The sequence below is a fragment of the Rutidosis leptorrhynchoides genome, chromosome 11 (assembly GCF_046630445.1).
Source record: "Rutidosis leptorrhynchoides isolate AG116_Rl617_1_P2 chromosome 11, CSIRO_AGI_Rlap_v1, whole genome shotgun sequence".
NCBI lineage: Eukaryota > Viridiplantae > Streptophyta > Magnoliopsida > Asterales > Asteraceae > Rutidosis > Rutidosis leptorrhynchoides.
In genome coordinates this window covers 276,100,518-276,115,177 of record NC_092343.1, presented here as the reverse complement: position 1 = coordinate 276,115,177, position 14,660 = coordinate 276,100,518, and the positions used below count along the sequence as shown (strand labels likewise).

Sequence of the window (14,660 nt, the reverse complement as noted above, 5' to 3'; positions counted from 1 at the left end):
TAGTCTTTTGTTTGGAAAACACATGATTTCATCAAACTAAATCATTATAATTATGTTTGTGTTGAATACGTTAACCACTTAAGCCTATAAAAAACAATGCCATGTGATTCGATCCATTTTCACAAATCCAAATTATAAACTATTTATTTATAAATCATCCTCAAACACGTGTTTCTACTTATTTAACAAGTAGTTTAATTCTCTTTATAAATAGAAGATACACGAGCCATCACCACATATTTAACCATCTATTTTCTTTCCCTTTATTTTACAACAAAACTCTCCAATATTATGGCGTTTTTATCACCTTCCTTTTGTTATGCAATTTTCTTGCAATTATTACTCTCTAACATCGCATTTGGTAATAAATGCAAATATACTTCGATTATAAGCTTTGGTGACTCGTTAGCTGATACGGGTAACCTAAAAAATCTAGTCACTATTGGTCACACTAAGCCGAGTAATTGTATGTTTCTGCCTTATGGAGAAACCTTCTTTCATAAACCAACCGGTCGCTGCAGCAATGGCAGACTTATTATCGATTTCATAGGTACGTAACTTATAATATCAATCTCGATCTTATTATGGATGCATACTAATGTGAATTAACGATTACTTTGAGTGTTCATATATACTCATTTAGTCATTTTTGTAGAACTAGAAAGTTATATGCACCTAATATGTATTATCTATAATCACATATAGATCGAATGCTTTTGTATAACTATTAATACAGTTAATACTGTTAGTAACATAAAGGTTCATTATAAATTTATAAAAAGGACATTGTTGTATATGAGTACAATTAACATCTTATATTTCTTATATTATTTTAGTATATAATCACCCCTAGCCATGTGGCTGCATCGTTTATTTCAAATTCACCGGTGAGAAAAAAGGGAGGAAAAAACAGAATAAATATAATTAAAAATTGCATAAAAATCAGTTTTAAATTGTAGTCGCTAAAAGACAACTTTCACATAAATCAATGGGCAGAAGTGTTTATACTCTCTAAGTCCCTTTATAAATATTCACTATTAAATTTTTAAAAGTGTCATTTCTATTTTTCTAAATTTGATTTTACATATTTTCAATGGTGTGTTTGTTGGTGATTTTAGTGTTATCAACAATCATTTTAATTAATTGGAATTTACTAGAAAGCAAATGCTTATCATATTAAGCTCAGTGACGAGTTTGGAGAGTGCGGAGTGCACGCTCGTTCGGGTTAATTCGATAAGGTCTTGAAAATTACATCATTTGATGAAAAGGTAACCATGAATGGTTACATCATTTCATGAAAAGTGATGTTATTTTCTAAAAGGTGTCAATGAAGAGTTGCACACTTTTATTGAAAGGTTGTGTCCTTTCATTGCACCTTTCCATTTTCTATATATATGGGACTTTGCTTTCATTATACAAACAAGAAAAATCACATTCTCACTAATACTATAATTTGATCTCTTCTTGCCTAGAGACAAATTGCGTTCTTGTCTTATCCCAATTAAGATTTCGTGTAACCTGAGGCAAGTAGGGTCGAAATACTTAATTAGGAAAGTGTTTCACGATTCAAGAATCAATCCAGGATTATCAATTTTCAACCCTATATCTAACAGTGTTATTTTCAATGGTGTGTTATTTAATGAAAATTATATGAATGAATTAAGTTTTAAGTATATCTTTTAAGCATGAGATTCGAATGACGTGACTCAGGTTCGAATCTAACCATGGAGTTTTCTCACTTCGAAATACGTTGCCCAGATTCGAATAGGTATTGTGAGTTTCCTTCTGTCAGGTATTCCGAATATAAAATTGGGACTGAGTACTACAACAACAACAACAACAACAACAACAACAACAACAAAAATCTAGTCCCATATAAATGGAGTATGGGGAAGGTAAGATGTAAACAATCATCCTCCTATCCTAGAAAATAAAGAGAAGTCATTTCTCCACCCATATTGAAACACTCCAAGAGTAGAGAAAGTTATTTCTCTAAATGTTCCATGGATAGAGAGATTGTTTCTAAAATGGGCCTTCGTCCAAAAAAGTAGGATAAAAAAAAGTGTGAGACGTCATGAAAATAGTATAATCAAATTTTCATGGGTTTAACTTGCTTGAAGTTTAATTTAGGCTCTAAGCGCCGTCAAGTTCCAATGAATCGACGTGTGCTGTTGACTCGAGTAATAGAGCCATAAATTGTGACTCGGTGAATGTGTATAATTTCACTATTGCTAAACACCCCGTCTCGAGCCGTTGCGACGCCCGTTGCGACGGTTTGGTGACTTGCTCATCCCGTCTCGAAGAAAACTGTCTAATATGACAGTCAACGGTCAAAATTCGGGTCAAAGTTGAAAAAATCGGGTCAAAGTCTCTCAAAATTCGGAAAAGCCAGAAAGTCAGTAAAATCGGTCAAATTTGTCGTATTTTAGTTTGAATTTTTTGTATTATATTAACGGTGATAGCGATTATGAGTACAAATTAGTCGATTAAAGTTTTTGGCTTAAAAATATGTACACATATATACATTTATATACTTATATATTTAAATGTCAACTTTGGTCAACGTCCGTCTAGACCCCCGTCTCGAACGTCTCGACTTTTTTAGGACCCGACCGTCTCGACCATGTCTCATGTCTTTTGTAACCTTGATAATTGTGCAAAGTTTTAATTTTTGTGAAAATTTGCTTTATATTAAATATCAAGTTTTTTGTAAAAAAAAAAAAATGTATATTTATAATAATGTATGTATAATACTAGAATAGAAAAAGAATGGAAAGTAAAAGAAACTTTTGTGGGACCACAGTCCACATAATCATCTCCGGCCTCCGCCGAACCCCTTTTCACATACTTCTACAACTCCAGTTTATTTTTCTTGGGTTAAGTCGTTTAGACCAGGCTTGTCCAAAACTGATGTGGGGTCCACCCTATATTTCATCATTTTGATATAAACTTAAATAAATACTCCGTAATATTTTTAAATAATAATCTTAAAAAATTTAGTTTTTTTTAACATCATTTTATGTCTTCATTATGTATACATTATTATAGACTACTTACTGTTACCACTTATTATTTTTATTATTTATTTATTTATTTATTTATTTATTTTTATTATTATTATTATTATTATTATTATTATTATTATTATTATTATTATTATTATTATTACTACTGCTGATGCTATTGTTATTTTATTGTAAACGTAAACGTAAACGTAAAATAAATACATAAAACATGAACGTAAAACGAGAATGTAAAACGTAGAATCTAAACCTAAATATATTAGCGGCTTCAAATTTGTCACAAGCTAAAGATACAAATTTTGTTGGAAGTTGTTTTAGTTACTTTATTTTCTTCAATACAAATTTTGTTGGAAGTTGTTTTAGTTACTTTGTTTTTAATGATAAATTTTATTAATTAATATTATTTATATTCACATTGTAATTATGAGGTTATCATTGTTTTATTGTATATAATAATTTAATTAATTTTTCTCATGTTTTATTTTTATCATAGTGTAATTATTATCTAATTATGACCTAAAAACTATAGGTTTTGGTCCAAAGAAGTCAAAGGTTGGTCCATATACATAAAGCCATTTTTCTTTGAAATCTAATAATAATTCTTTTTAAGTATTAAATTCACACATACTCTTCAAGAAAATTTGATAGCCCTCTATGGCTCTATATATGTGTTGCCTTGGGCGGACGTCCACTTAGCTCATGCGTAGGGCTGGCACTGATGGTAGTGGAATAACCAAAAATATATATGGTGCGTTTGATTCGTCAAATGTCAAGAATTTCAAAGGGTTTACATTTTAAAACTCATAAAATTTTAGGTTAGGTTGAAGGATTTCAAATGACTATTAATTTTAAAATCCTACGAATATGAGATATTAAAATCCTTTTTATATGTGAGAGATTTAGAAATCTTGAGTTTTCCCATCCTTCACGTCTACGATTTACGTTTTACGATTTAGATTTTGCGTTTACATTTTAGGTTTACATTTATGTTAAATTTGTTGGGAATCTATGGACCCAAACAACAATCACCAATTCAGATTTGGTGATCCCACAAACAACAAACGAACGATAATAAAGAAAATTAAAGAAAACAACACAAGAATTATGTGGTTATATGCAATCAGTGTGATTGCTTTAGTCCACGGCCAACTAGAGTGATTTTTATTGATATTTTCATACATAGGGTTTAGGGTTACAATGTATTTATAGGCATATAACAACTTAAGGAGAAAGTAAACAAAATTCTGAAAATTTCCTTCCCGACCGAGACGGCCCGTCAAGTACCCTTAACGGCTCCGTCACTTGGTCCCATAGCTTGATCATAACTCTAAATGAATTTAATAAATAACATTGCATTCTTTATTTAAAAATGATTTCCTCTAAAGGAAATCTACCAAAATATGTAAGTTCAGAAAAACCAACATAAGTACTTAACCAAAAGTTGATCAAAACAAAGCCAACAAACACCCACAATTTAATATAATCAAAATAGAATGCAAGTTAATGTTTATCAAAAGCTGCCAATGCATGCAGACTCTCTAATCACAGCAGAAGCTAAGTAATCAAGTACCCGAGAAAACATGCGAGTAAACTATCAACAAAAATGTTGACTGAATTATAGGTTTAAATACCGTATAAACTTTAGACCACAAGATTTCAAATGTTATAAAACATAAAAATATTATTCCATTAATCCATGAGCCATCTGGTAACCACTTAACCATTTTCTCACCCTTACCAAACAACAATATACATTGAACAGGTGTATCATCAAAAATAACGAAGTACTAATACATTCCGATTTTAAATTGCTAGCGCGACTAGCTCGAAATGGGGCTGTCAAACCCGATAGATCTATCCATAGTATTCGCGTTCACTAGTAGAAATCAGTGATTACAGTTACCAGACTAGGGAATATTTTCGTTCAACTCACAATGAATAATTTAAATTAATTTTCACTTGTGTCTAAACATAAAACAAAAATTTGCATGTAATCTCATCCCAAAAATACTTTAAAAATAGTATGAAAAGCGGGACTATAACTCACCTTAAAGCAAATGAAGCAATGAAACAGAAATGCGAACAGGAAAAGTAAAGTGATCAAGAATGACCACAACTCCGACCTAAAAATAAAGCAGGTCGATATAAATAACTAACTTAGGTCAAGTCCTAGTATGATAACCATAGTACTTGTGGTAGTAAAGCATAGAACATCACTCGGTATAATTCGGTATGATCAGGACAGCGTATAACACGTACTTTCTATTTTTAGAAAGTTTCTATTTTTGAAAAGTTTCTATTTTAGGAAGGTTTCCATTTTAGGAAAGTTTCTATTTTTAGAAAGTTTTCTTAATTAGAAAAGTCAACTGAAAGTCAAAGTCAACCGAAAGTCAACTCAAAAGTCAACATTGGTCAAACTTAATCAACATTGAAATTTAAAGTGTAAATTATTTTAATAAAATAAGTTATAATATTATTTAAAATAATATTTTCATAATCATGTCATATCATAAGTTTAATTAATTAAATCGAATTATAAAGTTAATATAAGTTTACATGATATAATAGATATAACATAAGTATTTAATTAATTAAATAAATATTAATCATATTATAGGTATTATTAATTAATAATGAATTATTAATCATAATATAAGTATCTTGAATTAATTATGATATGTTACATATATCATAAGTATTTTAATATAATTATTAAACCATAAGTATTTACAAATAAAATTGTATTATAAATAATTAATAACTAAGTCTTATAATAAATAATTAAATAATTAAACTTTATTATATGTCTTGATATAATAATCTCATAACATAAGTTTTATACTTATCATAAGTATTCCATTAATAATAAATGTATTATTAATCATAAGTTTAATTATAAGAATAATTAAATCATAATGTAATTATTAAATGATATAATAAATATATATCATAAGTATTAATTAAAATAATTACTTTTATATCATAAGTAATTTAATTATAATGAAAATCGTTATTTATAACCTAAGTTTCAATTTCATAACCATAAGTATAAATAAAAGTTTGCCGGGTCATAAATTGAGCCTCGGGTGTCGGTTTTTGACGAATATTATATATCCTCGTCCAACCAACCATCCCGACACCTTAGAACAATCAAGAACACCCTAATATTAGTTCATAGGTCATGAAGAACAGCCATGAACCAAACTTCTCTTTAATCCATTTCAAAACTTGTTTTAGCCATTCCGGGTGATCCGTGGCTCGGATTTCGATGACCCGAACATGAATGTTCATCCAATCATCAATCCTAACCTAATGATACACCCTAAAGACTCCAAATATGGCCACAAAGTCGGACCAAACCTGGTTTTACAAGATATCACATTTCAATTTCATCAAAACACTAAATCATGCATATTTTATGATCCGTAACTCGAAATGACATGAATCCAAAGCCTAAAATTATGCTCTTGATGAGAGGAACTCATTTATACACTTTATTTAATCATAAAACTGAGTTATGTGCACTGATTTTAAACAAATAGCTGCTGTCCACTTTTAATCATACCGAAAACACATGAAATCGAGCATTTCTAAGCATCACATCAACAACACAATCATACACAAGTACTATCATATCAAAATGAGATGATAATCAGTAAAAATACATAAAAATGAAAAATCTAGGGTTTGTATTTATACCCAAATCAATAATCAAGAAGAAGGATGATGTGGAACGCGAAACGGTGAATCCGATTATGTAGATGATCTTGAGAAATGATGAACAATTGATTGTGTCATGTTGTTGGCCAATTTAGTTGATGATGATGGTAAGAATTCGGCCAAAATAAGTGAGGGAGGAAGAGAGGATGTTTGCTAGGGTTAGGTTTTGAAATGAAATGAGAAATGAGCCATTTTTACAAATTAATCAAAAAACATATAAGGATGTGGGCCATCCTTCACCATTCGGCCGATTGGCCTTTGAAGTGGGCCCCACTCCATTTCTTTTTATTAATTTATTTCATGATTTTGGCCCGATAGTCCGAACGAAGCCCGATTCGCGAAAACACGGCTACGCGATTAAATATTCAGGAAAAATACGCACACGCGAAAAATAAAATATAGAAATATTTTATAGTCTCATATGATATAAAAATATCATAAATAAAATAATTTGGATTCGAAAATCTCAAAAGTCTGAATCTTGGTTTGCAAAACTGAAATGATTTACCGGATAGAAATTCACGATACGTAGAAACGTACAATTTTAAATACGAATACATATATTCATATAACACATAATAAATAATAAATTATTCTTAAAATAATAATACAAGTCATAGAAATGACGTGGCATGTTCATCAATTAACAGACATTAAATACTAACGGAGAAGATAATGAAAAAAGTAGGGTCGTGATAGTACCTTCCGGTTATGGAAATTTCGTCCCGAAATTTAAGCAGGTGCAGGGGTTGACTCGCCATTTGAGAACAAATGCGGGTATTTCTGCCTCATCTGATCTTCACGTTCCCAAGTGAACTCGGGTCCACGTCTAGCGTTCCATCTAACTCGGACGATAGGAATCTTACTCTGCTTAAGCTTCTTAACTTCCCGATCCACAATTTCAACAGGTTCCTCAACAAAATGGAGTTGTTTATCAACATAAAGTTTATCAAGAGGAATGGTTTCATCGGCCTCGGCCAAACACTTCTTCAAATTAGATACATGAAAAACGTCATGAACAGCGCTAAGTTCTTGTGGCAATTTCAAACGATAAGCCACGGGTCCGATTCTCTCAGTAATCTCAAACGGTCCAAAAAATCGAGGACTTAACTTTCCACTCTTACCAAAACGTACTACACTTTTCCATGGTGATACCTTCAACATGACACGATCACCAACTTGAAATTCTAAATCTTTTCTTCTAACATTGGCATAACTCTTCTGCCGACTCTTGGCGGTTCTTAACCTTTCTTTAATCTGTACGATCTTGCGGGCTTGGGATGAAGATTCACCCCTTTCAGTCTGCAAAACACATCAAACACAATTTTTGTGCATCCAAATATGCATTAGTGTCAGCAAAATCATCAATCAAAATAATTACAATGACATGATCAATTTATATCAAACTTAAGCTCATTTTCACATTTTTATCAAATCTACACTTTTTCAAATAAGCATATACGAAAATGTTCGCCAAGTTCATAAGCATTCAACTCAAATAACATGTCAAAATAATCATTACTAGCAATTAAACAAGTCTCAAATGGCATTATCTTTCAAAAATCAAGTTCATGAATTTTAGACATGAAAAAGTCCACTTTAATTCTCAAAATCATGTTTAGGCTCAAAGTTTGGATCATTTAACTACCTAAACATGTTACACTACTTAATTTAGCAACAATTTATGACAAAAATCGGCCATAACCTGTTTATATCAAAAAGCCCCAAATTTGCTCAAGAACACAAACCCTAGATTACTCAAAATTTGAAGTTTAAGGCTTCTAATCATGTTAAACAGCATCAATCTAGGTTATACAAGCATAATACATAAACAATTTAAGCATAATTACACTAAAAAGCATCAAAATCAAATTGAGGAAAAAATTGCTCAAGAACACTAATTTCGGATTAAATGGTGTTTAGGTGTAGAAATTTACCGTTTTTCTTGAGTAATTCCTTGATAGCATCCTTCTCAACATGATTTTAGTAAAAGATTTGGTGATTAACGGTTAAAAATTGTGATTTTGGGGGTGTTTTTGGGGTTTTTTCGCAGTTTTTTTTTCGGTTGTTCTTTGCTGTGTTTTACTTGTGGTGTGTGGACTGAGCTGTTTAGCTCGATTTTATTTTTTCTGTATTTCGATCCTCCCGCGACTCGCGGCATTTAAGCCTTCAAACTCCGCGAGTCGCGGAGTTTGGTTTTTTTTTTTTTTTTTTTTTTTTTTTTTTTTTAAATCTTATACTAATTAAAACAATTAAGTAATTAATTTTAAAATTTTGTTTCCCTTGTTATTTAGGACGAGGTCGTTTCGGATCGATGTCCTAGTCCGTCCTTCGACAAAATTTTAAAATTTGTCTTTTTGTAGCGATTGTTTTAAAAGCTAAGATTTTTTTGGGTTTTTTAATGTTTTTGGCATACTTTAATTCAATAAGATTAAAAATAATGATAATAAAAATTCTCGTCCCTCCCTCGGGTAAAGCAATTTCGGTTCAAAGACCTAGTCTTCAACTTACGACGAATTTTAAAAATCATATTTTTAACTTAATGAGATAAAGTAAATTTTTGTTTTTTAAATTCACACAATTTAAATATAAAATTCAAAATTAATATTAAAAATTCACACCAAACTTACAATTTAAAATGCATAAAATTAAAAATTCATATTTTAAAAATTAACAATTCACACCAAACTTAATTTAAAAATTTATATTATAAATTCACACCAAACTTATATTAATTTTTCAAATATTTACAATTTTAAATATATTGTTTTTACAAAGTTTACAGTATTAATTTAAGATTTATATATTAATTTTAAAAACATGGTAAAAATAAAATTAAAAATCTTTTTGGCTTTTTATCCCACTTTAATCAATCAAATATTATCAAAAATATGCGCCCCTCTTTTCGGTAAAGTAATTTCGGTTCCAAAACCTAATTTAACTCATGACGAATTTTTGAAATATTTTGGGTTGATTGATTAAAGATATTTATACCTTAAGAATAAACGTTAAATTTCGCAGTGATGTAATAAATTTTTGAATGATATCAATAATTTCGGTCGCCAAACCTAATTTTATTCAATACCAATTTAATACTTTATAGCGAACAAATTAGCGTTTATTATCAAAAGGTTAAAAATAAAAAAATAAAAATAAAAACTGTACAGACATACCTGTGAAATAGATTTCTTAGTTATATGATCTATCCCATTCATAAGATAGTCGATTTAATTGGTTTTCCATAGCTACATAGGCGTAACCTCGAGCATTCAGTGTCTTTTCTTCTAAACATATGAACGGTCCGTCTCTGCATAAAGTAACAAATTCGGTATTTGAATAGGTTTGATTATTTGAACATTTACCTCCATGTGACCATTTTCCGCATTTGTAACATATTTCTAGGTGTCGTGCTCTTCTTTTTGCTGCGGATTTTGATTTTCCTTTACCAAATTGTAACTTATTATCTTCGCATCTGGATTCTTTTCTAACTCCGTCCATTCTTTCTCTGATTACTGATACTATTTCACTCGGTAGTGTGTCATTATTACGTTTAGTGATCAAAGCGTGTAGCATTAGACCATGGTTTAGTTCACAGGCAGTCTTCATTTTGTAAAAACCTAAAAAAATAAAAATTCAGAATGGGGGGAGAAGACTAGTTCTTTAGGGTCTGCTAGGGAAAGACCATTCTGGTTCCATTTTCGAGAACTACACGAAAACAGACAATCTAATTCTAACAGAAATACATAAACCCCTTGATTCTCCCCACATTTAGTCAGCTGTGGTATCGAAATTGTGATTAACTTCGTTGTTGACTTCCATCGGACCATGTATTTAATGTTTAACTCTGTGACCATTAACTTTAAATTCAATCCCATTTGAATTTATTAATTCTATCGTTCCGTATGGGAAAACTCTTTTGACTATGAATGGTCCAGACCATCTTGATTTCAATTTTCCAGGAAATAGCTTGAATCGTGAATTGAAAAGAAGAACTCTGTCTCCTTCCTTAAATTCTTTTGAACTTCTGATTCTTTTATCATGCCATTTCTTCGTTCTTTCTTTATAGATTAACGAATTTTCGTATGCTTCATGTCTTAATTCTTCTAATTCGTTTAGTTGACTTAATCGTAGACGTCCGACTTCATGTAAATCAAGATTACATGTCTTCAAAGCCCAAAACGCTTTGTGTTCAATTTCTACTGGAAGATGACATGCTTTTCCATAAACAAGTCTAAAAGGTGTGGTTCCAATTGGAGTTTTGTAGGCTATTCTAAAAGCCCAGAGTGCATCCTCCAATTTAATGGACCATTCCTTCGGATTTGATCCTACGGTTTTCTCTAGAATACGTTTTAAAGTTCGGTTGGTATTTTCAACTTGTCCACTTGTTTGTGGATGATATGCGGTGGAGATTTTATGAGTTACTCCATATCTTTTAAGAACTTTCTCAAGTTGATTATTATAGAAATGAGTACCCCGATCACTTATTAAAGCTTTCGGTGTTCCAAACCTTGCAAAAAGATGTTTTAAAAAGTTGACTACAACTCGTGCATCGTTAGTTGGGAGAGCTTGTGCTTCCGCCCATTTAGATACATAATCAATGGCTACGAGTATATATAGATTATTATGAGATTTTGTAAATGGACCCATAAAGTCAATACCCCAAATGTCAAATACTTCACATACTTGTGTGACATTTTGTGGCATTTCATCACGTTGACTTATTTTTCCGGCCCTTTGACAAGCATCACAGGATTTGCAAAGAAGGTGTGCGTCTTTGTAAATTGTAGGCCAATAGAATCCAGCATCATAAACTTTTCTTGCTGTTAGTTGAGGCCCATAATGCCCTCCTGTTGGTCCTGTGTGACAATGGTTTAATATTTTACTAGCTTCATCTCTAAATACACATCGCCTTATTATTCCATCGGGACAACTTTTAAACAGATGTGAATCTTCCCAAAAATAGTGTTTTATATCACTGAAGAATTTCTTTCGTCTTTGGTACGATAATCCTTTTTCAAGGAATCCACATACTAAGTAGTTTGCATAGTCTGCAAACCATGGAATTTCTTTATAATCTATCTTCAATAGATATTCATCAGGAAAGTTGTCTTGTATGGCCGATTCATTTAGAACTTCTAATTCGGGATTTTCAAGACGAGAAAGATGATCAGCGGCGAGATTTTCTGCTCCTCTTTTATCTCGGATTTCAATATCAAACTCTTGTAAGAGCAAGATCCAACGGATTAATCTTGGTTTAGCATCTTGTTTTGAAAATAGGTATCTAAGAGCAGAATGGTCGGTATAGACCACCGTTTTTGCTAGAACGAGATATGATCGAAATTTGTCAAAAGCAAAGACAATAGCAAGGAGTTCTTTTTCAGTAGTTGTATAGTTCGTTTGTGCTCCTTGTAACGTCTTACTAGCATAATATATAGGTTGAAATCGTTTTTCAATCCTTTGTCCTAAAACGGCTCCCATTGCAAAATCACTTGCATCGCACATTAGTTCAAATGGTAGATTCCAATTTGGTGTTATCATGATCGGCGCATTAGTAAGTTTCTCTTTAAGAATATTAAAAGATTTGATACACTCATCTGAAAAGATGAATGGAGCATCCTTTTCTAGGAGTTTATTCATAGGAGTGGCAATTTTAGAAAAATCTTTTATGAAACGTCGGTAAAAACCGGCATGCCCTAGAAAACTCCTAACTCCTCTAACATTGGTGGGATGTGGAAGTTTAGCAATTACATCTACTTTAGCTCTATCCACTTCAATTCCTTCTTTTGAAATTTTATGACCAAGAACGATGCCTTCTTTAACCATGAAATGGCATTTCTCCCAATTAAGAACTAGATTTGATTGTTCGCATCTAATAAGCATTCGTTCAAGATTAACTAGACATGATTCAAATGTATCACCGAAGAATGAAAAGTCATCCATGAAAACTTCCATGCATTCTTCTATCATGTCGTGAAAAATCGCCATCATACACCTTTGAAAGGTTGCAGGGGCGTTACAAAGTCCAAATGGCATGCGTTTGTAAGCAAAAGTACCACAAGGGCACGTGAATGTGGTTTTCTCTTGGTCCTCGGGTGCTATTGGAATTTGAAAATATCCGGAAAATCCATCTAGAAAACAATAGTAACTATTTCCGGCTAATCTTTCCAACATTTGATCAATGAAAGGTAAGGGAAAGTGATCTTTTCTGGTGGCGTCATTTAATTTTCTATAATCAATACACACACGCCATCCTGTTACAGTCCTAGTAGGAATAAGCTCATTTTTCTCATTTGTAATGACAGTCATGCCACCCTTCTTAGGCACGCATTGAACTGGGCTTACCCATGGACTATCAGAGATTGGATAAATTAAACCTGCATCTAGCAGTTTAATAATCTCTTTCTTAACTACATCTTGCATATTAGGATTTAGTCTTCGTTGGCGTTGCACATACGTTTTATGACCTTCTTCCATAAGGATTTTATGTGTGCAATACGAAGGACTTATTCCTTTAATATCATGAATCTTCCATGCAATGGCTGGTTTATGAGCTTTCAACACAGAAATGAGTTGTGATTTCTCATTTTCAGTAAGAGAAGACGATATTATTACAGGTAATTCAGATTCACCATGTAAATAAGCGTATTCCAAATGGTTTGGAAGTGGCTTTAACTCTAATTTCGGAGGTTCTTCTATCGATGATTTGTATCGATATCTGTCTTCTTCTTTTAGCATTTGAATTTCTTCTGTTGTTGGTTCATATCTATTAGCTATAAGTGTAGCTAACATTTCAGCTTCATCAATTGGTTCATTACCTTCTCCTAAAGAACATTCTCCTGTTCCTTGTAATTCTGGAAATTCTTCTAACAATTCTGCATGTGCATCTATAGTTTGAATATAATAACATGTATCATCTGCAGATTGTGGTTATTGCATTGCTCTATCAACTGAAAAGGTAACACTCTCATCCTCTATACTTAGGGTCAATTTCTTACCGAACACGTCTATCATTGCTTTAGCCGTGTTTAAGAATGGTCTTCCTAATATGAGAGGAACTTGAGAATCTTCTTCCATGTCCAGAACAACAAAATCTACTGGAAATACTAAAGTACCAACTTTAACTAGCATGTTCTCCATTATCCCTCTAGGATATTTTATTGATCTATCGGCTAGTTGTATACTTATTCTGGTTGGTTTCAATTCTTCAAGGTCTAGTTTAGCGTATAGTGAATACGGCATTAAATTTATACTAGCACCTAAGTCTGCTAATGCTTCTATTGAACTAAGACTACCCAGAAAACATGGAATTGTGAAACTTCCTGGATCAGATAATTTTTCTGGTATCTTATTCAACAGCACTGCTGAACAATTAGCATTCATGGTAACGGCCGAGAGTTCTTTCATTTTCTTTCTATTTGAGATTAGATCTTTCAAGAATTTAGCATATCTAGGCATTCCTGAAATCACATCAATGAAAGGAAGATTTACATTTATCTGTTTAAACATATCTAAGAATTTGGATTGCTCGGCTTCAAGTTTCTCTTTCTTCATTTTACTCGGGTAAGGAAGTGGTGGTTGGTATGGTTTAACATAAGGTTTAGCCTTAACTGTGTTATCTTCATTAACCTTTTCAACTACCGGTTCTTTTTCCTTATCTTGATCAGGTTGTGGTTCTTGTGGAGTAGGAATAGCTTCATCAGAAGTTACAGGTATTTCAGGTGGTTTAAGTGTTGTACCACTTCTTGTGGTAATGGCTTTAGCTGTTTCATTCCGGGGGTTAGCATTTGTATCACTAGGTAGACTTTCCGGTTTTCTTTCACCTATTAACCTTGCTAGGTTACTTACTTCTTATTCCAGATTTTGAATAGAAGCTTGTTGATTTCTAAATGCTTGAGCATTTTGTTCATTGGTTTGTTT

At 31.9% G+C, this 14,660-nt stretch overlaps 1 protein-coding gene across 1 annotated transcript in view; it reads left to right on the top strand.

Moving 5' to 3' along the window:
- Positions 1–291: 291 nt before the first annotated feature.
- Positions 292–14,660, top strand: part of LOC139877683 (GDSL esterase/lipase At1g28580-like) — a 41,426-nt gene continuing 27,057 nt past the window's right edge. The window contains exon 1 of the mRNA XM_071865113.1: positions 292–550. Coding sequence (XP_071721214.1) covers positions 292–550 — 259 coding nt within the window. The remainder of the gene's footprint in view (positions 551–14,660) is intronic.